Here is a 26355-nt window from a genome sequence, read left to right as displayed (position 1 = left end):
CAATGAATTTGTTATAAATAAAAAACAGAGCTTGTCCACAGAAAGAAGCCCATTGTTCTCGCGCAGTCTGTGTTCCGTCAAATGTCGGAACAAGTTGAGGAATTTGTTGCAACGAACAAATCCTCACCGTGTTGATCAGTTTATTGCGGTAGAGCTATAAAAATACTAGAGGTATAGATTTTCATAGAAAAGATAGTTCAAGATAAAAAATAAACCGCAATCCCATTTTTTAGTTTTTAAGGAAAAATCTGGTAAACGTAACGGTGTACGATTTTAAGGGACACCATCTCACTCAATATATGAATGAATGAATTATTTTTCACCTAATAATACGAGTCTTATTTTCGTCGTTTGTTCGGCTACTACATTCTTTTTTGTCTTAATCGTTTACTCGTTAAGATTATTAAAAAGGAAGAAGAAGAAGAGGAGGGGAAAAACTGTTGGATGAAATTTAACGAAGTAGGTCGATTTATCGAACTTAAAAATATCGAGTTAGGTACATTTTTCGAAGCATTGCGCGTTAATATTAAAAAAACGGGAGTTGCTTTTTCCACATAACGAGCCCTTCTTTTTCCTCGAATATCTATTATATATAATCCACCTGAAAGTGGATTTTGTAGCTAACAAGAGAGAACGTTTTTAATCGAAGCGATCCCAGTAGCTCGGCTAATTACGTCTAAGAAGATTAATTGGAAGGGTCAACGATCGAACTTTGCCTCAATTCCCTTGAGCTTTCATCATGCGAAGTGTCTTCTTCCATAACGTTCTATCTACATTTTGGATGCCAACTATATTTTTATTTTTTTTCTAATTTTATGATATATGTTTTTTCGTTTCTCGTGATTCCATGTTTTGATTTTTTCATTTTTACGAATATTTCAATGATTAATATTAAGTACCTAAAACAAGCAATTGCTCTTTCTTTTCTTTAATTTTCTATGCTACCATGTTCTCTGTATCTCTCTCTCTCTCTCTCTCTCTCTTTTCTCTATATTTTTCTCATTCGTCGAGATATAATCTCAAGAAGGGACGAACTATCGGCCAACGTTTTTCGCGAATGCAACGTGCACGGCCTATATACGAGCCGCCAAAGCGATAGAACGAGACTTTTTCTCTCAAACAGAATAAGAAGAAGGAAGGATGAGGAAGAGAGAAAGAGAGAGAATGAGAGTATTCTCCATCATTTTTACGAAAAGTCCCACTATAGTGGGGGGATTCACGTATTGGGTTACCGGGTCAACCACATTGGTAGTAGGATCTATTATCGTAGTCGACCTATCATTGTACATGTTGGTCCCGGTCCATAAAGAAATATCTAAAGAAGAGGAATCGAACAAAATAAAAGAGGAAAGAAAAGAAAAAGTAAAAAAAGAAGAAAGAGAGAGAGAGAGAGAGAAGGAAATAGACAAGAAAAATCTTAAAGAATCCTCGAACCTCTTCCTCGTTAGCAAACGCGAAACTCCCTTCTGTTCGATTCGATTACCCTTTAAACGCTTGAGAGTCTTATTATCCTTTCGTGAGAGAAACGAGAAGGCATCTCAACGAGAATTTCCCCATTAGTGATCGTTCTTAAAGCTGCTCCTCTCCTTTTTTCATTCAACAGAGATATACATAGATATTTCGTTTGCATTCTTTGACTTTGCTTTCTTTTCTTTTCTTTTCTTTTTTTTTCCTTTCTTTTTTTTTTTTTTTTATCTTCCTTTGTACAAAAATTCTTATTAGATAAAAATATAAATTTCTTAACAAGTTATTGAACAAGTGTTATCTTCGTTTTGTATTGTATTATCGAATTTCTTTCAATGTCATTTGCAATAACGCGTTAAAATAGTTATGTAATGATTAATTGAATAGAAATTGATATTTCGTTTAAATTCTTTGAATTTTTCATTTTGATGAAGATTCTTATTACATAAAAAATGGTTTTCTTAACAAGATATCAAACGAGTGTAGTTTTCTTTTTGCATTATTGAATTTCTTTCAATGTCATTTGCAATAACGCGTTAAAATAGTTACGTAATGATTAATTGAATAGAAATTGATATTTCGTTTGAATTCTTTGGATGTTTCTTTTTACGAAGACTCCTTTTACATACATAAAAAATGATTTCCTTAACAAGTTATCGTACAAATGCAATCTTCTTTTCTATTATCGAATTTTTTTCTCAATGTCATTTGCAATATCGCGTAATCAAATTGATATAATGTTATTTTAGAAAACGAACGTGACCTCGATTTTTGTTGATATTAAATAGAATTTTTATTTTCTCACATTTAATTTGTGTGATTCCTTGACGCTCCAGAATTAATTACTTTTTTATACTTAAGATCTATCTCATTTCAATAAATTTCAATGATCGAACAGAAAAATGTTATAAGTCAAGTTACTTTGCGATTACAATTTAATTTACTTAATACGAACTACTGTTCCTTATTCCTAACAATAATAAAAAAAAAACAAAAACAAAAACTGATCGTAATAAAAATATATTTAATTTTTGTTAATAGTAAAACTCAAAAAAAGTCAATTTTTTACAACTATAATTATTACAATACAATATTTATAATACAAACCATAAAATGGATTTTTTGTTTACTACGATTATTTAAATATTATTAGAAAATAAATGAAAAAATAAATCCTTCGATTTTTTCTTGTTCTAATCAACTATCATAATTATCGTTATTGACAAATGTACTTTAATCTTCTCTTTCTATTCAAGTTGTGCATGTGTGTGTGTCATATCGATCGACTTTCTGACCCGAATTCGCAACGTTTTTATTTGCAGAGCTTACGGAACTCGATGACAGGCAACACGACGGACGCATGCGAGACGCGAGATCCTTGTCAACATGGTGGAATCTGCATTTCAACGGATAGCGGACCCATCTGCGAATGCCGTTCCGGTGATTACGAGGGTGCTTACTGTGAAAAAGGTGAGTTCTTTTTCATTTTTTTCTTTACTGTATTTTTTTTTTATTTTATATCAAGGAAACATTTCCCTCTTCTTCTTTTTCTTTTCCACATGTTTTGTTTATGTTTTGGTTTTATCTGTATCTATATATATATATATATATATGTATATGTGTGTGTGTATGTGTACCGCATCGAGAGGATACCAACGTGAAGAAGATATTAATCTTTTAACACGACGAGTTGTAGTTTCCTAAGTGAGAGAGATCGATCATCGTTCTCTACTCGATAGCGAGTAACGAACTATGCATAACACTTTCCTACATTAACGAGAAATGTTCTACTATATATTCTCGTGTACATACAGGCTCTTTCAAAATATATCGATGTGTAATATCAAAGAGAGCGGTTTTACTATACTAAAATAAACAAAACAAGTTCATATAATCATATACCTCGTAATATGACATTGTTTTCGAGTTATAATCATTTTTGTCTTCCAATACTTCATCACATAACTTTACTGATTGCTTGTTTCAACTATATATTTTACTTTATCGGTTAATTCAAACGACATCTTCAAACGACATTAATAACCAAATGTGTGTAAACTTCGAACAGTTTCTGTAAAAATTATGTAACCACGCATGTAATACAAAAACAGATACAATTTGGAAATCAATGTCACATCGAGGGTACGATTGTATGATCATTTTTTAATTATTTGAACTTACTCAAAATGATACTTCCTGAAATTATGCTCATGTATTTTAAGGCACTCTGTATATATAAACATATATGTATATATGTGTTTATATAGTAGGGTAGTTTAATTATATTATTGGTGGATATAGAACCCGCATGATTCATTTCTGCGTTATAAGCGCTTTTTCTATACTATATCGAATAAATACCGCACACGGTAGCTCGTTAATTTATATTTGTGCGTTAACAGTTCGACGTTCTCGATTGCCATACTGGTATATTACATTATATATATTTAAACACAAATAATATACGTATATGTGTGTGTGTGTGTCCGTACTTGTATAACGTGACATGTTTCTATACCGTTTGATTTTGCTTTTATCGATTCCATGTTAGATCTTCATAACAATAATACAAATAATAACAACAACAATAACAATAATAATAATAATAATTAGTAGTTTATAATTATTTATCATTAGTATTGCATCGTTGTCATTAGAAAAAAATAATGGTAAACTGCTTTAAACGGAAAGTAAATTGGCGGATAAGAGTTGAAAATGAGAGAACGTGTGGAAATGAAAGAAAAGAAAGTAAGTATGCAAAAAAAAGAAAAGACGTTGGTAACTACGTTTAACCTGAAGGAAAGAAGGCAAAACGTTAAGAAGCACGTGAATTGTTTGGTTTTTTTTTTTTTTTTGAACTTTTTAATTTCTTCTTGTGTTTTTTCTAAGAGAGACGTGCGTTTTTCACGAAAGAAATTGTCGAGAGGAACGTAACGTTATCGCGTAAATATGTGTGTGTGTGTATGCGAGTGTCCATATGCACACGTTGATATGTTGCACATTAAAAAAAATAAAAAACACGCGCATACATACACCTACGCATACACACAAATATATAAATACGCGGCGGTGTAGCCCATAGTGAGCATTATCGCGCATAGTGCATCGCAATTAAAGTAAATCCCTTACGTTACTTATACATGTAAAATGAAAAAAAGAAAAAAAAGAAAAAAGAGAGAAAGAGAGAGAGAGAGAGAGAGAAAAAAAGAAATCAAGGAAAAAAGGGAATAGAAAAAATATGAAAATTTCCCTTTCCCTGGCGTCAGTTGGTCGTTGTGGTGGTTGCGCTCGTTAGCTCGTCGAGAACCGTCGGCCCATTCGTCTCTCATGAAAATTTTACGAAACTGAAGGAAAAAAAAAAGAGAGAAAGAGTGTGTGCGAGAGAGAGAGAGAGAGAGAGAGAGAGAGTGAGAAAGAGAGAAGGAGGGCAGGGGAATGATGCAAAGCAAAAGAGAAATGAACAAAAAAAAGAGAAGAAACCACGGTAATGGTTATGGCTTGCCCGTTTGGTTTATATACAAAAGAAGAAAAAAAAAAACAAAAAAGAAAAGGAAGCAACAAAAAATGGCGGCATTTGGTGAACATCGTAAGCGATTAGAGGATTTGTTCCACTTTCGAACGTGAGTCGAGCATGAAGATTTTTCGCGGATCGCTTAGATCCTATTATGTACGTGTTAGAGAGAGGAATGCAAGCGGTTGCTTGCTCGCTTGCTTGGACGTAGGTACTCTTTGGTAAAAGAGTTAGAAAATCCAGGAACGAAGGAACTTTTTAATTATCGTTCTAGATGGGTAGCTTAGAGAATCGGTAACGAGAGGATGAATAAAAAGGACGCGAGAAAAGGGATAGTGGAAGGTGATAAATCGCTTTCGAGAGCTAGGAATAGCGGTGAAGCTCTTTCGGATTGGAAGAGACAAAGAAAGAAAGAAAGAAAGAAAGAAAGAAAGAAAGAATGAATGAATGAATGAATGAATGAAAGAAAGAAAGAAAGGATGAATGTGGTACCTACGTGGATAGAAAAGAGAAGAAGTACTGGAAACGAAGCTCTGATGTGAAAGGATACGTAAAATTTATTACGGTCGGGAATAATCAGTCCGTTAGGATCTCATAGAAATTCAACAAAGAATTGAATGCTATAGTAAAACAATGTGGAACTAGATTAATGCACAAAAATTTTTGACAGATATGTACTTTTTGTAACGTTCATTTTTGTTTAGATCAGAATCATACATGCATAGTAGTCTTATAATGATTTTTAACATTGTCAACAGCCAATTAAAAGGATTCACACTAATAACGTTTTAATAAATTATATTATAATTGTATTTGCATCTTTATTACCACTTTATTAGAGGGGATAGAGGCCCGATATTAATATTCATCTAAAAAATACTTCAGACTCGAAGTGTTTCGTACCATGACACAACCCTGACATATACGAATTGTACAAATAATCTAACGTAAACCGCAACTTTAGATGAAGTGCTACTGGTCGATTATGTCAATATTTTCATGTGTTATGCATATAATTTTAAAATTTACAGATATTGAAAAACATAATAATATTTAATATTATACATAATCTCTGAAGCATATAATTTGTCTTATAAAAGAGATCAAAGAATTATTTGAAAAAGCTTGATAAACAAAAAAACATGTATGGTCGAATAGAATCAATACACGATCGAGTAAAGAGTTTAGTATCATACAAACAAACTTTATTTCAACCATCAAAGAGTTTTAATACGACACGATTAATTTCCTTTGAATATCAATACTTCCTTTGAAGAATGAAGAACAAAATGAGGGTTAATAAAAACAGAAAGAAAATAGAGAGAGAGTGAGAGAGAGAGAGAGAGATAAAGAAAAATAGGAAAAAAGAAAGAGAGAAAAAAAGAGGATCGGGGAAAAAAGAAGGGTTAACCGTGCTAACGTAACGCAAATAAAAGGCAAGAACCGGCATTTTAACGAGCGTCGCGAATGGCTCGTAAAACACGCACGTTGAATAAAGGATAAAAGCTTTCCTTTCGCATACCTTCTACGTTTCGCTAACGTCGACCTCGAGTATGCTCGTGCAAAGCTCCCTAACTCCTTTCTTTCTTCCCACCCTCTTACCCTTCAACCCTTCCTCCACTTACATCTTTTTTCCACACAGTAGAAAAAGGAAGAAGACGACTATGTTTCTCACGCACGTTACTCACGAACGAAAAAAATGTGTTCAATTGACGCCATGAACTCCGATTCGTCGTCGTTGTCGTCGTCATTGTCGTCGTCGTTTTCGTCGTCGTCATCGTCATGGTTGTACGTTTTTTTTTGTTCTTTCACGTTCACCCTTTTATTACTAATTGCCGTTCCTCGAGGCTACTAAAAGTAGAGACTATAGAGCGAATGACTGGACTCGTGTAAAAATAGGAAAGTGAGAGTTGAATTTCTTTCATACGCTGGTTTTAATCTCGTTCTACGATTCTATTCTAATTATTTTAATAGAGGTTTAATTATGTTTTTTATATTTTTTATTTAATCTTTTGTTAAATCATATTTACCAAAAAAGGTCAATATCCTTCAATGACTAACTTTAATATTTGAATTAATTCAAATAAGAATTCATTACGCCCGTGAATAATTAAAATTTACATAAAATGACTATACTTAAATGTCTTATGGTCCTATGAATATATTTTATTTATTACTAATTTATTTTAATACAAATTTAGATTAATTAAACAAATAAATAATGAGACAACAGGAAATTTTGTAATGACATTCATTTAAATATTCGATCATTGAACAAAATAATTGATCTGAAAATTGAACATTTCATTTATATATACGTTCGATGAAAGTTAAAACAAAAATTTGATTATAAGTTTTTAAAAGATAGAAAGGATTTCTTAAATACGTCTCCTAATCTTTATTTTTGGTTATGTGAGTAGTGTTGGGAAATAGCACGAGAAAGATTTTGAATATGTCAGTGGACGATACGAAACAGTGGTAGAATTTGAACATTGGCTTCAGCTGACTACCACCACCCTTGTGAGAGTTCATCACTGACCCATTTTACTCCTTCCTGCTTACAACCAACATATGCAACTTTCCAAACTTTTCAATCAACAACCCCCAACCACCCTCTTCGTCTTCTCCTTGTTTTTTTCTTTTTCCTTCTACTCACTTCACGAACAATTTTGCTATTCGTCACTCAAAAAAGAAAGTTGAAAGTTATAATATATGTAACATGTGTTGCGTTGTATGTGAAGAGCAAAATGTGTCAGTGTAATGTGATAAATAATAGTAGTTAGTGATATGGATATTTTCTGCATTTATTTTTTGACAATTTTTAAAAAAAATGGAAAAAATAATTTTCTGTTTGAATCATTTTAAAATTTGTTGACATTCGAGTTTAAGTTGAATTAAAGATAATGAACAAGTAGAATTATTATGAATTTTAAAAGAAATGCATCAATGTTGAAATAATCGAAGAAATGGGATAATTAAAAAAAAAAAAAAAGAAAAAAAAAAACCAGAATTTTATATTCGTGTTAGGACACAGAAATGAAGAAAAAGCCTTAATATTATAACTTTTCAATGAATAAAAAGAGATCAGTTACTATTAATATAATTTTCGAATAACGAAATAAGCGAATGATAATAAGATTTGTATCATAAGGTAGTAGCTCATATAATAAGTTGAAGTAATTATTCCAATTAGCGGTAAAAAATAGTCATTGTTAACAAAAGTTAAAAACAAATAACAAATTTCATAAGTTGAGCAAAAACAATTGGATTTTCACAGATCTCTTGTTGATGCTTCATCAAATTCATATCTTCAGTTGAGTCAAAAAAAAAAAAAAGAAAAAGAAAAAGAAAATAGAAAATAGGGAAGAAGAAAAAAAATTTGATAACAATTCTTAGGATTTAATTTTTCATTACGAGAACTCGAGTTTATCCATTTGAAATGAATATGGAAGTTGGTGGTAGAAATAAATTTTGTCTTGGAGTAGTTATTTCGTACTGGCTATGAACGCGTCAACGTTTTTATTGTCCTCTTTCTTCATTTCACGTGAAATAAACGTATACCATAACGTGTATATATCTACATATATTTGTATACGTGTGTATGTATATGCGTGTGCATAAAATTCTTTTTCTCTTTCTCTATTTCTTTCTCACTGACTTAAAGTCAAGCTTCCTAACACAGTTAACGTTGTTAACACTCCCTAACGATGCATCCGGATGGGAAAAAAATCATGTGAAAATCCATCCCTACGAGTTATACGAGAAAAAGACAGAAAGAAAGAACAAAAGAAAAAAAGAAAAAGAACGAGAGAGAGAGAGAGAGTGAGAGAGGGAGGGAGGGAGGGAGAGAAAGCATAAAAAGTGTACGGTGAGAAATGTATGGAGGGTTGTAGTTGGCTTTACGCTCGAGAGGGTTGTAGCTTGGTTGCTGCTCGGTTTTCCTGCACGATATGAGATTATTGTTTTCACGGGAAACGCATATATGCGATAACTCGATCGTTTCCCTTGAAAAGCTTACCGAGAAAATCATTCCAAGTCTCTCGGAAACGATTATATATGAATACTACTTCTCATATATCTTTACATAGGTTCATATACCTATCCATGTATCACTGGTTCTGTATACACATTGTATATATATATGTATGAGTTACGGTCAATGTACTAATACGCGCGGGCATTGTATAGATTGCCCGGTTAATCTCTAGAATACCCAAAAGGTTTTGGTTAATCTAAAATATATACTTTAGTTTATTGTATTTAGAGCACGAGAGGGTGAAGTGTTTTTAAACTCGTCTAAGTGAAATAAACCATGGAAATATTTAAACATTTCTATACATTGTCAGTAACATGTTTCGATTAATCTTTAAATTGTTCTTCAGTGGAATTTGTTTAACCAAGTATTACTTACAAAAATAATTATTGCAGTTTTATTATATCTTACTTACATTAAATGCAAATAGTGTCGTGAGGTCAATTTTATTATCATTAAAATCAAATTATATTCCTTTAACAATTAAATGTTCTACTACAATCAAATGTATATTAATTTGAAAGTTAAATGATCCTATAAAATAGGATTTCTATTAATAAAAATATATATTAAAGCTTTGTAAAAACGAATATTAATTATTTCAAATGTTACAGTTAATACGGATAGAAATACTCCTGTTACTTACTGTATATTCATAGAAATAAGTTTCTTCTTTCAGTTGTAAAAGCTGATACACAAAAAGTGCATATAAAAATGTTTCAGGTTGTATGAGATTTATGTATAATACTTATATACTTATGTAAATGCATACGATTTTTTCCCACTCTTTCTGTCTGTTTGTCATTGTATTTCTCTCTCTCTCTCTCTCTCTCTATTTCTCGTATTTATGCGTGCAACATGAGATATTTTTTTCGCTTATCACATTGTTTTTATCTTTGCTATGCATATACATATCTGTATTTCTCTCTTTCTATTTTTCTCTTTCACTTTTTTTTCTTTCATATCTCATGACTCTGTTAAAGTCGTCTTTCAAACGACGAGGAATGGATTAAGGCCAAACAAACAAACATTTACGCACGTACATATCTAGTTTTCTATACACGCATAGACACACACATTAGTTTCATTAAAATCTTCATATCTCATATTTTCAACGAAGCATGGTTCTGTTTTTTTACCTTCCTCCTTTCCCTTTTTCTGTTTTCGCATAGAAGCATGGAGTACGGTGCTGCCCACGGCCGGTGCTGCCGATTACTGGGATTACAGTGAGTTTTATCAATTATTTGATATCACGATTATCTGTAAATATATCTACACCTATGTATGATCCCTTTATTGATATATTTATGTATTTATTGTTTATTAATTAGTTTTAGAAAAAGGTATCATTGTTAATATCCCAGTAATAAGTCGTATGTAGAAAATGAACAAAATGAACTGAATCTTAACTAAAAGCTGTTATCATTATTGATTTGGAAAATAACGAGATCTGTGTGTGTGTGTGTGTGTGTATGGAAATCTGTTTGATTTAAAAAAGAAAATTAATAAAGAGAAAGAGAAGATCAAATAATTCTACGTAACGCGTCTTATTAATTATATCATGTTTATCAGTATTGTATGATCTCTCGCTAGTACTTGTGTATCTTGTGTTGAAGGTAAAAATTACATTAATCTTCTATAATAAATCAGCTTAAAAATAAATCATGTATAACGAATGAAACGAATAAATGACTAACTTATTTTTTATTGAAGCCCTTAAAAATTTTGATGGAAAAAATAAAAGGTAAACCCTTTGATTGGAGATAAAAAATCCAAATAATTGGGGGTAATGGTTTTGGTAAAAATAGCAAGGGCGCAGTTGAACATTTTCATTTAGTTCATCCTTTGGTAAATAGAGTAGCGCGCTAAAAGCTTAGAAAAGAGTGTATTGCTTTTAATTTAGACATAGACTATAGGAGTGTGGTAGTAAAACGGAGAATGACCGAAGTGTATGTAAGTCTAAAGAGGAAACAGGATCCAGAAACAAAACTCGTATTTATCTCATAGCTCGAGCTTACTTCGTGGACTCCAAGTTCATAGGTTCGTTGCTCTCTGAATACATTGCGATCACCAAATGGCTAAGCTAAACCTTCGAAACTCTGACTGTAGGGAGTTTAAAGCCGCAGTAGGAATTCGGTCCGAACACGACGGAAGCTCCATTATCCGGATGCCGAATAACCGCGCGATCGATCCTTCGAATAGCGATTAAACGTAAGCTCTAATGAATTTTGTCCCTTTATTAAGGTGAACGCCGAACGTACTTCGTCCTTCTATCTGCGAATTCTCCAAAGTTTCTACGAAACGAGCCGCCCACCACAACTCGTCCACACAAGATTCGATTTATTGACTAATTTTACAAATCTTATCTGATTGAGATACTTCAATAAAAATTACATTTATTTATTTATTTTTATTTATTATAATTATATTAATATTAATATATTATTAATATTATATATAATTTTATTATTTTGTTATTATATCAATAATTTAACATTTGTTTAACTTATTATTATTTTTATTATTAATCTTTCTAAAACTACATACTGCCGAGAGTATATTTTTATTCATTTTTATGTAATATTGATCATTTTTTGACGGCAATTTTTTACTGAAATTAAATAAATCTCTTTATCTTTCCCTCTCTCCATCTCTTTCAAATTAGCGAGTAAACACCATTGATGTATAAACCAGTCGTTGATATCATGGATTTCTGATCGGTTGCTCACGTTTAAATCGATGTTTCCCATTCCATTTGGTTTCTCGCGGAACGTTTAGTCCGACTCTAGCGTGAAACATGGCACTAAACGTCACTTTGCTAACTCGACACGTTGTTTCTCATTCTATCGGATCTATTTCTTGCTAAAGTTTGCCTTCTGTCTATCATAGATATCTTTCAATAGAGTTTATGATCATCGTGGAATAAAATTTATTCATTAACAGAACATTTATATGCTTGTTATTAATATGATAATACAAATTCAAGCAAATTTCATTTTTAATTCATTTTCAATAACAATCATTCATATATTTTTATTAATATTATTATTATTATTTTATTAATTTATTTAAAATCCATTAAATAATTTCATTAATTTATCAAACAATTCACGATTGTCATATTTAGTTTTTTTTTTTTTTTAAAGAGCACCAATAAAGTCTTTTAAAGATGGTATTTTTATTTCTTTACAAAATTAGTCAACTTTAATGATCATTTTGTTATACTTGTATGAAATATTTGATACATACTATTTACATTTAAATTTGAAAGTTAAAAATCTCGCTCGCGTAAATAATTGTGTTTGTTTAAAAAAAAGAAAAAAAAGAAAAATTGATTTGTTCTCTATCTTTTTCACTCATTATTTTATATATAAACGCTTGATTATTTTTTCCGTTCACGCTTCGAAAAAAGCTGTAATGATCATGCCCGGAATTGTTTGGAATTCTGTCATCTCTAAGCTTTTATCAGGACGATTTGTACGGTCGAGTTCGCGCCGATAGTCGTATTATCGACACTCGTATTCATTCGTCTGTGATCCAATACGGCGATCGAACCAAAGAGATTATTCGAAAACGTGGAACAGGGAGAAACTAATCAGTGAATAATAGCGAATCAGGGACTTGGATGATATATAGAGAGAAACAGAATCAGAGAGAGAGAGAGAGAGAGAGAGAGAAAGAGAGAAAGAACTAAAAAGAAAGAAAAAGAGAAAAGGAAAAGAGAGTTTTGTGGTCTCTTGGAAATCAGGTCTTTTGGGAACTTTTATGTTGCGTTTTCACTTTGGTCGAAATTTCATCGAACTTTATCCTAAAAGGGATCAATTCGAATTGGACCATGAACAAGAACAGAAAGTAAAAGATAAAGAGAAAGAGAGAGAGAGAGAGAGATAGAGATAGAGATAGAAATAGATAGAGACATCCATACACATACACGCACGCACACACAAACACATGTACACGTATGCACCATTGGTGAACATTTTCCAGAGGTCTTCATCTTTCTGTCCTCGAGTATGAGCTATCATATTAGCATGTATATTGCATCACTCGACGTGCGATGCGACGACATTGCTCAATAGAAACTACCGGTAAAGCAAATTACAAACAATATATACCGGATGAAACATTTAAAACAGGCCATATCAATAACTAGATTGCGATTGGTGATGGAAAAAAATGACGTCGACGAAACCAAGTTGGTTTCGAGACTGGTATAATTCCGTGCTACGCGTTACGTTTTTTTTTTTTTTGTTCTTTTGTTTTTATTTTATTTTCATTCTGCATGTAAATGAAAAAGGTAAAAACGCGTAAAAAAAAATATGTTATTGCATTTAAAAAAAAAATATGGTTGACTTTTGTATATCCATTACACGTTCAAGTACAAATAAATTATTAACGTGAGATTAAATCAATCAGCCTTGAAGTCAAGGAAGATTCGTTTATACATTTTTTTTTTCTATGGAATTTAAAATTTATTCATACGGTATATGTGTTAATTATGGCGGTGGACTAATTGTATGTCAAAAATATGAAAAATGAAATCAATAATTTTAATATAAAATAAATCGTAAGATAAATTTGTATAATTCATTGGTTTAAGTCAATATCATAATTACCGGCACATAATGTTAAATATTATAAGTATTCTCGCAATCCTTTTATTAGGGAATACTTCGTTGTGGGAGAGATAACTCTAAGGTACTTCGATCTAACATATCTAAATATATCAAGGAATTTGAGGAATCGAGGAAAGGCATGTGTGAGCGTGTCGAGTGCTAAATATTGGAGGATGTCGATCGATCAACTAAAAGACGACCTCGTCAATCGAAGTTATGTAGAATTTTAGATCGAAGAGAGAAAGGGAAAAGCATTAGAGAATTCTTTTGTTATTTAATATATTATTATTGTGAGATTATTTAACTTATTTTAAGAGTTTTGACAACTTTGAGTGCTGAGTTGTTTTATGTTTAACGTTTGCTGCAGACTTCTCACTTTTGACTACTACGCGCATGATGAATTGGCTATCTCTCAAATTTCATTGTAATTCATGTTGATTGTAATTGAAATAATTTGAGCAGTAACTGAACCCATATATGTGTTCCTAGCTCATGGTGAATAATTTTGCCGAATGCACATTCATGTGTTCATAGTTCTCGAAAGGTTATGGAGATAGGTGCCTCATCTTTTGGTGACATTTAATATTACAAACTATAACTCTCATCTAACTTTAAATTAAATGTAAACTGCTTGTATGTTAGATAATAATATACTTTTAACAACAAAAGTTTCATTATATCTGACAACATATTACACAATGTAGATAATAGTAATTTATACATTTTATATTACATTTGAAGAGAAATTAGAAATGAAAAATATCGAACTAGAAACTGTAAAAAGTTTAAAAGTGTTGTTATAATACTTGAAGAAAAACAGTAAGCGAAAACATGTGCATAGAAAACAAAAAAAAATTAAATAAAAAGAATTGTGTAAGAAAAAAAGGTAAGAGAAAAGAAAGGTAATAGTAAATATGCAATAAAAGATACGAAACCCAAGAAATTGTTATGATTTAAATATAAATACGAACAATTTTTTGATGAACAAATTTTTTATTGATTAGCATTTCAAATTCCTTATTAAATAAATATTTTTCGCCAGCTAAGAAAAATTTTGAATACTTTTCGATTGCCCTAATAGTTAACATATTTTTTATGGGAAAATTCGTCTAATTTAAGCAAAATAATTTATTAACGTTTAGATTAATATTGGAATAATTTTATCCTATAATAAAAATCGTTTATACGTGTCTTATCTCATCTACTGAAAAATCGCCTTTCCGATATCCTCGCAAATTCGTAGAAACATAAATTGTGATATTCAAGGGGGCGTAAGATGAAGAAGATGGAAGAAAGAGGGGAAAGAAGAGAGAAAGGGAAGGGAGAAAGTATGTTGGTGCTCGTTAGCAGATATATACGAGCTTTTGCGTTGAAAGCCTTATCGCGTTCTCAACGAAAGATCCTCCTCTTCTTTGGTTCCTCTACTACTCGTAGTTTCGACCTCGAGGAATGACTATGGGCATTAGGTTGGTCTAAAAGAAAATATCGTTTCTTCGATAAAGAAGACGGTACGGGCTCTGTTCTCGGCCATTTCCTGTCCCCCTACCTCGATTTTACTCGTGTTCTTTGACAATGTTCAAAAGTGTCGTCGAGTATCGAGATTGTAAAAAAAACGAACGCCTCATGTTGAAAAGATTAATGTTGAAGGAATAGAAAAATTGGTTTTAAGTAGATAACGATAATTATATAACACGATTTTTGTTATTGTAATCTCATTTGATTATTGTTGAATTATATAATTTATTTATTTTAGATATTTTTTAATACTAAAAGAAAATTGGTATTTATGATATATTATATAAAAATTCTAAATATAAAAGTATTATTTTATTAACTATTACACACTTCATACATTTCAATGTTAATAATTGTTCTTTGTATTTACATTGATTTATCAAAAATCCTACAGAAAAATATAAAACAATAAAGTAAAGAATTTTAGCCCAATTATTTTTAGGGTATATAGTATATACTCGAATAACCTGAATCTTTGAATATTAATTAAAAATTACTATACATAAAAAATACAAAAATAAAATGTAAAAACTCAACATCCGTGTAACAATTTATGATTTCAAAAATTACATTAATCGACTTTATCGACGCGATTAAACACTAAAGGTTTTTATTCAATGCAATCTAAAGCTTAACAACAATAATAATAATAATAATAATAATAAAAACAAGATAGCAAATAAAAAGTCATTACTTCGAAAATCGGTTAACATCGATTGAAAAAGCAGTACTCGGACACGATTCGAGATAAATCGAGATTCATTGAAGAGAACTCAAGTGGAACGTATCGTATAAAATAAAAACTAGAAATAAAAGGAAAAATAAAAAAAAAAAAAAGAAGAAGAAGAAGAAGAAAAGTAAGAGGAAGAAGAGAAAGAAAGAAAAAAGAAAAAAAAGAGAAAAAGAGACAAAGAGAAAACTGAAAGAAAACGGTAGAATGATACGAGAAAAGACGCAGTTTTCAAGATGAGAAAAGATCTTCGTTTCCCGCGGGACCTCGTTACTCTTGTCCCGGAGGCTCTTCAGGAGATTACCCGGCTAATCCTGCATGGACTACTGAGAGCGACTAGCGTGAAAGGGGTGGAGGGTAGAGAGTTGCAGTAACGGGGTGGTTGGTCGGTTGAAACAGTGAGAGGGTTTGGTAAGGGGGTGGGAGTGGGATAGTAGGATGATGGAGACGGTTAGGTGAAGAGGGGTTAGTTGAGGGGATAGTTGTGGGGATAGTTGAGGGGGGTTAGGTGAGGTGGTGGATGGTTGAGTGTTCAGAAGGATAGGATAGTAGAGACGAGATCGAACGACAGCGTTAATGCCGCTTTTATCGTCCCGTTGAGCCGATGGAATTTATTAAAAAGATTCTCTCCGTGACACTGATACTCTTTCTCTCTTTCTCTAGTTCATTCACAGTCGATATATTGACGATGACCTCGTTATTTTCGCCTTAATAAAAAAGAGAATCCTGGGAATTGTCAAAAAATAAAAGATAGAAAAAAGAATGTCTCAGTTGGTAATCGATATTTTCAATATGGTTCAATGTTGTTTAATTAAATCGAACCTGACATGACTCGATCGCTTTTAGAGCACTTGCGAGCGTTGTTGTTTAGAATTTTAATAAAATAGAAAACCTTGCATACGTGCACAAAATTGTATAGTTATATAGATAGATAGATACATGAATAGGTAGATAGATATTGTGTTCGATAAACTTTGTTACATTGATAGACGAATTCTGTGTACATAAAGTAAATATATTATATATAATATAGTACGTGGAAAATGAGTATATATATATATATATATTTAAAAAAAAAAAAGGTAAAAATGAAAGAAAAGAGAGGAAGATAAGGATGAATTAAAAACGTCATTATTTATCAAGTCATTGTTTACTATTAAAATGTCTATAAATAAACAGAAAAATAGGAAAAACTTAGTACGTGTAAAAAGTATATGTACCTATATATATATATATGTAAAGATATATAAAAATATAAGAGTAAAGCGAAGAGATTTACGATAAAACGTAATGTGTGTGTGTGTGTATGTGTGTTAGAGCGCGGGTGTGCAGGTGCGATTGATCGTGAGAAAACGTCAGCTGGGATACTACGCGGGCTTCCAGAGTCCTTTGGAAGATTTTTTCTTTTCAACAAGAGGAATAAGAATAGGTAACATCACTGACAATGTAATAACAAGTGTAAAAAACAATTAATGAATATTATTATTTATTATAAATCGTTAACTTTCTCCAATCATTACTATTTATTTTCAACTAATGTAGAACAATTCACTTTAATTTCTTCCTCGTTATTATCTTTGTTTTGATTTATGTTATAATTACAATTTACATGTTTTATTAACAAAATGATCGTTCATTAGGATTAGAAATGACCTTTTGAAACAAATAGAGAACGATGTGATTATTTTAATACGTTGTGTAATTATCGTCAGTTTCAAAAATTGATGATAATTACTGATTCATCATCATTCTAGAAAATCGTTATAGGTGAATGTATTACAACATTTATACTACGACGTCATTTTCAACGTTATATTTTAAAACAGAAATCTAAAAGAAGGACAGAGAGAAAAAGACAGAAAGACAGAAAGAGAGTGGGAGAGAGAGAGAAACGTTTACTAAGAATCTCACAAAATATATGATATATTTCAGAATTCATTTTATTCAAATAAAAAGTAAGAAAAAAAAAATAAAGAGAGGGAGAGAGAGAGGGAGTGAGAAAGAAAGAAAAAAAATAAAAGGGGTTAAAAAGGTCGTACATCGACATACCCTCTTTCTCCTTCTTTTTTTCTTTCCCTCTCTCTCTCTCTCTCTTTCTTTTTCTTCCTCACATTCTCTTTTAGAAAAAAAGAGAAGCTTGGGAGCTCTCTCGCGGAACGATGCTCCCAAGTTTTTTCATAATTCAGAGCGTCGCGTCGGTGGAACTATAGTAGCGTGGCTCACAATTAGTCGTCGGCAGGCGGGCATTAACATCGTTTTATCCTCCTCCTTTTCCTCCTAGCCCTTCTCTCTCTCTCTCTCTCTCTCTCTGTCTCTTACTTTCTGTCTCTCACTTTTTTCTTTCTCTCTTTCACTGTAGATCTTCGCCCTACTTACCAGTCTTTCCTCAATTTCTATCCTTCTCTTCCTCTTTTCGCTTCCTCTATCCCTCTCTTCCTTTCCTACTCACTCCCACTTCATTCCTTGTACCAAGTCGAATATCGTAGTGGTGCAATGTGAAAAGCTTTAGCAGCTATCCTCCGGACGTACCTCTCGTATTGCGGTGCCATGACTGGAGAATAGTGTTAACGCAAACTACGCTAACGTAACGTGGTCTACGTCGTTACTCGAATTTTGACGAAAGCTTCTTCAACACTACCCTTTCCTCTCTCATCCCTCATCATTCCTTTCGTTTCACCCTCTTCCTTCCTTTCCTCTCTCTCACTCTCTCTCTCTCTCTCTCTCTCTCTCTTTCAATTCCGTTTCTACGTTAGGCAAACTTTCTTTCATCCACAACTCGAAATTCGTGGCTCTGCGGGTGGTTGCCTTTTCGCTGACTCTCCAAATAATTTTTTTTTTCCTTATTTTTTCTCGACCACAACTCGATTTCAACGAGAGAGAAATAGAGAGAGAAAGAGAGAGAGAGAGAAAGAAATCTTTTACTATTATAATATAATTAATCCTAAAGCGAAGAGAAAAAGAGAGACGTACGTGCGTCAAAAGTAAAAAAAAAAAAAAAGAAAAAAAAAAGAAAAAAATTATGAAAAGTGAAGATAAAGGATCATAGGCACTTTAATTTTCCGAATGTTTAATGACGAATACATACAATGTGCTATTTGAAGATAGGAAAGCTTGTACGCGTGGCTGCGCATGCAATTACCGTATAACAGTCAAAAGGGAAGAAACGCTGTTTAGTTGAAAGCTTTTGCATCATCTGTGAAAATACCTCTCTCTTTCTCTTTTTCTTGTTTTTTTTCTTTCTTTTCAACATACTACGATTGCCTATTGTAGTCTTTCTCTTTATTCTCAACACATTTATTTCTATTTTCTTAAAAAACGCAAATAAAAATCTGTTGACAAAAAAAAACAAAAAACAAAAACATAAATATTCTATTTGTTCTTTTGATTTTTATTAATTTCATCACAATTGATGTCAATCGAAACTTTTTAAATTTATTTTCATTAAAATAGAATCACACACACAAACTCTTATTCCGTTTGATATATTATACTTAATCAAATCCTTTGACAAAAATAAATTTTTATACATAAAATTGTAATTTATTTTTTAACCGAAATATAAATCTAGATTTTTTCGTAAGCAAATAATAAATATATTATTTTATCTTCTTAATTTAAAAAATAAAACAACAAAATAAGCATTATCTTTTAATAACGAAAACTAAGAAAAGAAAAACCATAATTTCGTTCTAAACTAGATAATAATTTTAATTACAATATTTATCGTAAAATAAAATCCATTTCCTCGTGGAAAATTCTAATTGAAAATTCGTTCATTGAAAGAAGTTTTAAAGAAAAAGAATATCGGACAATATGAAAGGCATACAAAATAAAGATAATAAATAGTACATAAATGTCAACTAAAATAAATCTATCCATAGAGATACACACACAGATATACACAGATCCATAGAAATACTTTTTTCTTTAGCTTCTTTAGCGAATCGGTGAATGATTCGCGGTAGTAATGGACATTTCAATCGGTAAACTCGGTGCATTCAAGCTCGTGGCAACGATTTGGCTATTCGCCAAAGCCATTAAGCAACATCTTATGGCCTTTTTGCACCATCCACCAAGGTGCACTTTTGTTTGTTCTCACGCTAACAATGCCTAGGTGGAAAAATAATGAGAAGAGAGAGCTTTCCATCTCTTTCTTATTTTTTCTATCTCTTGCTAGTTCGCACAATCCATCTCTCTCTCTTTTTTTATTTTTAACCTAAGGCAAAAAAAAGTTCAAGGGTCTTTCCATGAACGATGAGATCAGACGTCTCGAGACTCAATTAAAAATTACGAACGTGTATTGAGAAAGAAAAGGGATCCGTCTGAGAAAGGCTTTCTTTCAGGTCGTCGCGACGTCTCGAATCAACTTTTCACGTATGTGTTGTATAGACGTAGAGAGTGGGTGGAAAAGGGTAAAGGTGAGGGGCAAGAGGGTAAAAGCTTTTAATCGATCGATAGAAAGCTTCTATTCCAACCTAGGTTAAATACGATCAAAGATTTATTAGCGTTCAAAGTTTATACTTACATACGTGTTGTCGAAAAGACTTCCGTCGGCATACTACGATATTGTCGGTAAAATATGGAAATAAATGTATATCGGAGATGTTATAGTGCGGAGAGGTGACCGCTGTGTTTACGTTCTTACGTTCTTAGTATATAGTAACATATTGGTCTTTTCGGACTGTTCTTTATAATTTGACGACTAGTCGTAGTCAGAATGGAAAAGAGTAAACATATTGGTAATTACGATGAAATATTGTATTTAGTTTTATTTACTCGTTTCTAAATAATATCCAATAATTTACTTACTCGATTATATTATTAATTCAAATAACTGTATTAAATTATGAATAAAATCAATGTAATAATTATAGATATATATAATTCAATATACTGTGAGTATATAAAACAGCAATTAATTTAAATAAAAACTTTGAAGAACTTAACTTACAAAAAGAGTTACAAGAAAAGTTAATAAAATATTTATATTATATTTTTACACTTATATATATATATATACTGTATTTATAGTATAATAACTATAGGAAATATATATATATATATATATATTAATAAATTAATAATTATACAAAAAAATATAATATAATAAATTAATAAAATGTTACTTTTTTGGTTACAGATAAAGCACCTTCGGAGGCTTCGTTCCGTGGAACGGAATATTTAACGATAGATCTGAGCAAAGGAGACCCCATTTTCAGTACGCAGGAATTCGTTGGACTTCAATTCAAAACGAGACAACCTAATGGACTTTTATTTTATTCCGGTAATTATTTATATAAATATAAATATAAAAAGAGAATGTTCTATAACTGGTGTTAAAAATATACTCGATACATTTTCAAACTTATTTTTTTCAAAATGATGTCTTATATGGACAAATTTGATTTAACATTTGTAACTACACTACATTTTTCTTGTACAATTATCTCCTATTCATTTTTACCACCTGTTAGAGGACATTCTGTATATATTTGTTGGATTTTATTGTTATAGTTATCGTGAATTTGGTATATTTTCGTAAAAAATTACGGTAAACGTTAAAAATATTATTCATTAAATTGACCATACATATATGCGTTCACACATTTTGTTTCCTTTTTTTTCCTCTTTTTTTTAATTTTTTTTTTTTTTTTAAGAGCGTAGTGCGCGTTAATTAAGTTTCACTGTTTTTAAGCGTCCACCTCGTCCATATTAAACGTAATACCCCTCATTGCATATTTAAAATCTGGACCACGAAAGTAGGGAATAGTAATTCTAATTTTCTTTTTCGCATACTCACGAGAGAATTGCCCGTTCGTAAAATGTAAAATAAGAAAAAATTAAATATAAAAAAGAAAAAAGAAACAAGAGAAAGAGAAAGAGAAACATATCAAGATAAAAAAGAAAATATTGTAGAAAGTGTGTGCGCCTAAATACAACAGCTTTTATCTTTAAAATGCAATCACAATGATGGACGTCGAAGGTCTTTCGATTGAAACTAAGAAAACCTTAGAGGATCGTGGTGAGCTCATTTTGTTCTTCGATGTCGTATAAAAAGAAAAATAAATCAGGACGCATAAACGCGCTCGTTCCTTCCCGTGCATGTGCGAGAACGACAGAGTTCTTCTATCCTTATTTTATGCTCGATAAAAAAGTATACCTAGATACCTATTTCGTATAACTAGCACATCCAGAAAAAAAAACAAACAAGCGTCCCTATGCTTTCCAAAAGAGGCCGAGTCCTTTGGGATACGTCGAAAATGTGCATCTTTTTCGTCGTGTATTATCTTCGCTCTGTATTACTTTTCTTGATCGGATACTTTGAAAACGAGTCAACTTGTAACATTTCCTTGTAAGAAAAACAAAATGAAAAAGATAAAGAAAAAAAAACAAGATTAAGAATACGTGTTTTTATCGATCACGTTCAAATATCCTGACGTTGTCAAAATCGAAACTGTAAACTGTTCTTCTATAATAAATTGTGGAAAATAGAAAATATTAAATTATACATCGTTTCGTATAGAAGTTAAGAGTCAAATAAATACGTATGTGTGTATGACTGACATGAGTGTATTCTTGTTTGCATGGTAATATCGATTATAATATAAAGCTTGATTCTCTTTCTTATTTGTATAGTAAAATTGATTTTAACTCGTTAACGTTGATGCCGACTGTAATTATCTAACATACGTGAATATAGGTGCAAATGACTGCAATAACCGTCCCATATTCTTTGTATTCAAGAAGAAATGAAAAAAGAAAAACAAATTGCTTTCTTCCATCACGGTTTTTAAAGTTAACGTTAACGGATTAACGTCAAATTCATATTTAATGTATCATGAAATGATGGAGATATGAGGTATACAGAGTGCGTTTTATAATTAACCTTAAATCGTATAAATTATGTTATGTATCTATTTATTTTTTATTGAAGTTTAGAGTTGAAAAAAATAATTAAATTACGTAGGTTTTAGTAGGGAGGATGAATATGTGTGTCAGTAACTGTTTCTGTAATACATATACAATTGAATTTGTGTTTGCATATATACTAAAATTATAAAGATTAAATGAATAGTGTTTTATTATCAATCTCGAAGCAAAGAAAAAAATAGAATTCGTTGTATTAATCAGGAATTTAGTAATTAATATGATAATGTGTACGTGTATATTTCAATTATGCATAATTATATGTGTGTTCGTACGTATCCTAAAATTATTGAAATTAAAATTGTAGGATATTTTTTTCAAACCATAAAAATAAATAATACGTCAGATTATGCTAGAGTTTGAAGCTAGTATGAATAAATGTTTGTGTGAATATTGTAATTGGATACAATTCGATTTGTGTTCGTGCGCATGAATGTATATGTACGAATATCACTTTTGAAAAGTCAAAAAGCTATTTCAACGAGTTTTCTACCTCGGAGTTATTGTGTCATATGAATTATCGTTGACATGCGCGCTCTCGTCTATAAATTATAATTCTGCGAATTAAAATCTAAATTTTTTTAATTTATATTATATACAAAAAAAATGAGATACGTATTTTAAATCCGTTTACAATTTAAATAAAACAAAATTTTCAAAGTTAATATCATTATAATGCTTATACACTGGGTATATGCAATATCCAACAAAAAAATAGAGGAAATAAAATGCAAAAAAAAAAAAAGACTACGATACCACTGTTCGTTTTCGCGTATCTTTGCAAATGAAAATCGAGAATACACATATATATATAAAGTAAATAACAAATATTTGTATGTAAATATAAGAAAAGGAGAATAAACAAAAATCGATATAAATTCTCTACTACCGAATATACATAAAACACTTTATATAACAAATGCGCACACAAAAATGAATCGGTCCTTTGTTTTGATGCACGTGTATGCATACATCTACCCAAATAGGAAGTTTTGTGGGTCAAAACGCGGAAAGTTGCTTGGTTAAACTTCTATAAAGAAATAAGGATATTTGTTTACGCGTGAAGAGGATAAATAAAGAGGATGATTGAAGAGAAAGAGAAAGAGAGAGAGAGAGAAGGAGAAAATGCGGTTGTTAGAAAAAAAAATTTAGGTATGAAAAAAAACAAAATTCAACGCATAAGTAAAGGAAAGATAGAAAAAAAGAGAGAGATATGGAAAAAGGGTTTCAAAAGAAAGTAAGTTACGCCTCGATCGGAACATGTACTCTGTTTATACAAACACAGACATAAATATTCGCATACATGAATACTGCGTACGGACAAGGGGATAGCAAAGTTGAAGAACGAATGGGATGGAATATAGGAGAAGGGGTATTGCAATTACTATTGGACAAAACCATACCGACTAGCCACCACCGCTCACGTAATCCGAGTCTTTAGCTTATCTTGAGAACAAATTAGCGTTGCGGCTATGAGAGAAAGAGAGAGAGAGAATACTGCGGATGCAACGCAGCGAAGTAAAGCGAAGCTCGTACCGTATGCGATACAGCATTGCGGAACGCGCATCGTATCGTCGGCCCGTCTGACGATATATATTGCTTTCGAGTCGTGCGATGCAGCTGCAGCTGCGGCGAAGGTGCAACCCTTCCCTCCAACCATCCACCTACCCCACTTCCTCTTCCGCCCCTTTAACCCACTCCAACCCCCTTGGTCCTCTTCGTTCTAAACTCTCTTCGCTAACCTTTTACCTCCAACCTGCTTACTTGGCCCAGAACTCCAACCAAGAGAATCGGCCGGTTTCGAACACCAAAGTACATGGCTAACCTTATTCTTCTTTCTTTATTCCCCCTCCCCTTTGTCCTCCTTATCTCTCCCTCTTCTTTATTCCTCTACTATCTTTTTTTTTTCTTCAACGTAAAATAGACGTGACTGCCGAAAAGACGAGGGCTTAGGGATCACCAACTGCAATGCGACTACTATGTCGAATAGGACGGACCGAAACAAATTCAGTGTCCCTGAGCTGCAATATAAAAGATTGTAGGTTGTACCCCATCTCTGGATTATTTGTATTTTCCAGAAAAATCAGAGTTCGAGGTGAGGTGACACTAGATTTAATACTTTTACACGAGTATGGGTATTGCGTTTATGTATGTGTTCTACATACTTGTAAATATGTGTGTTTGTGATTGTAAACTTTACATGTTTATGGGTATACATGCAAATTTTTATGACGTTGATATGAAGGTACACGGTAATAAAAGTAAATGCATTAAATATATATATGATCATTGTAGATTATTTATGTATATGTATATGCACATAGGTGGATGCATCGAAAGGGGAAAGATTTTATATCGAACGCGTGTTTATAGATAAAGCGATTATTTTTTTATTTATTTGTCTTTTTATTTCATTTTTATTTATATTTATATTTATATTTATATTTAATTACAACAACTTCGAAATTAATAGAAATAAAATAATTAACCGTAAATTATCATCACTGAGGTAAATGTTGACACATAATTTTTGAAATGTATTGCACGAGTTAAACAATCACTCTGACATTTATCGTAAATAATTGTTTACAATTAACTTTTTTTCAAATTTCAAACAGATTTGTGTGGTGTGTACTTTCTCTTACATATTTACACGAGTATTTTTTACTTTATATCAGCCCTGATCGCAAAAATCTTTACCCATAGAGAACCCTGAATCAAATTAGTTTTTTCACGAATTTTATTTATTTTTTCTTCTTGTTGTTAAAAGTTGGAACGATTCCTAGGTAAACGTCGACGATACACGCGTGAATAAACTTAGGCTTACTATGCAAATGTGTTCTTCTTGCGCTAGCATACTGGCAATTAAGTCCAAAGTACCGTTTGCATCTTTTATACCCTCTAACCACAGATTCGTGGAATAATCAACGTACGATCACGACATGTGTGCTTTAAAAGCAACCAACTCGACTCTCTATTTCCTATTCCCCCTTACTCTCTCTCTCTCTCTCCACCCTTTTCCCTAGTCCCTCTATCTGTATTCCTTCACCTCTCTACTTTCCATTTTCCATCCCAACAAGAGAAAATGAGAGAATCCGTGCAATTTCTACTTGATACACGTAACATACACAGTTACATATGTATATATATGGTGTTACTGTTTCAGGTGTGGGAGACGATTACCTAACCGTGTCTCTAAGGGACGGTGGTGTCGCCGTTGGGATGACTTTGGCCAAAGGGAGACTCGATCTACATATCAAACCATCCAGAATCAGGTTCGACGACAACCAGTGGCATAAAATTGTCGTTCATAGGAGAGTTCAAGAGGTTAGTTAAATTTTGTATATATTTTGTTCTTATTATTTGTTATTTTTATATTTAATTTGTTTTATACAAAACATGAATATACGTTAATAGGTATGGATGTTTGTATATGTAATAAACGTATGCGTAGCCATGTTAGATACCGGACACGTAATCCGAGTCTTTAGCTTATCTTGAGGATAAATTAACGGACGAAAAACGGAATTTATCGTAACAGGGGAGATTGTAAGTTTTT

At 31.8% G+C, this 26355-nt stretch overlaps 1 protein-coding gene across 5 annotated transcripts in view; it reads left to right on the top strand.

The window, feature by feature from the left end:
* Nrx-1 (neurexin 1) overlaps positions 1-26355 on the top strand; it is a 263851-nt gene that overhangs the window by 115596 nt on the left and 121900 nt on the right. For 4 of the 5 annotated variants that reach the window (XM_015324919.2, XM_015324920.2, XM_015324926.2 and 1 more), the window contains exons 3-6: positions 2787-2934; positions 10181-10234; positions 21010-21153; positions 25963-26123. In XM_015324919.2, the coding sequence (XP_015180405.2) occupies positions 2787-2934; positions 10181-10234; positions 21010-21153; positions 25963-26123 (507 nt within the window). The remainder of the gene's footprint in view (positions 1-2786; positions 2935-10180; positions 10235-21009; positions 21154-25962; positions 26124-26355) is intronic. The other variant, XM_015324923.2, reaches the window with a different exon arrangement.

This window comes from Polistes dominula, unplaced genomic scaffold (genome assembly GCF_049000335.1).
Source record: "Polistes dominula isolate Pdom_NZ unplaced genomic scaffold, Pdom_raw_medaka contig_28, whole genome shotgun sequence".
Taxonomy (NCBI): domain Eukaryota; kingdom Metazoa; phylum Arthropoda; class Insecta; order Hymenoptera; family Vespidae; genus Polistes; species Polistes dominula.
Note: the sequence above shows the minus strand (reverse complement) of the source record. Positions and strands in the feature narration are given on the sequence as shown.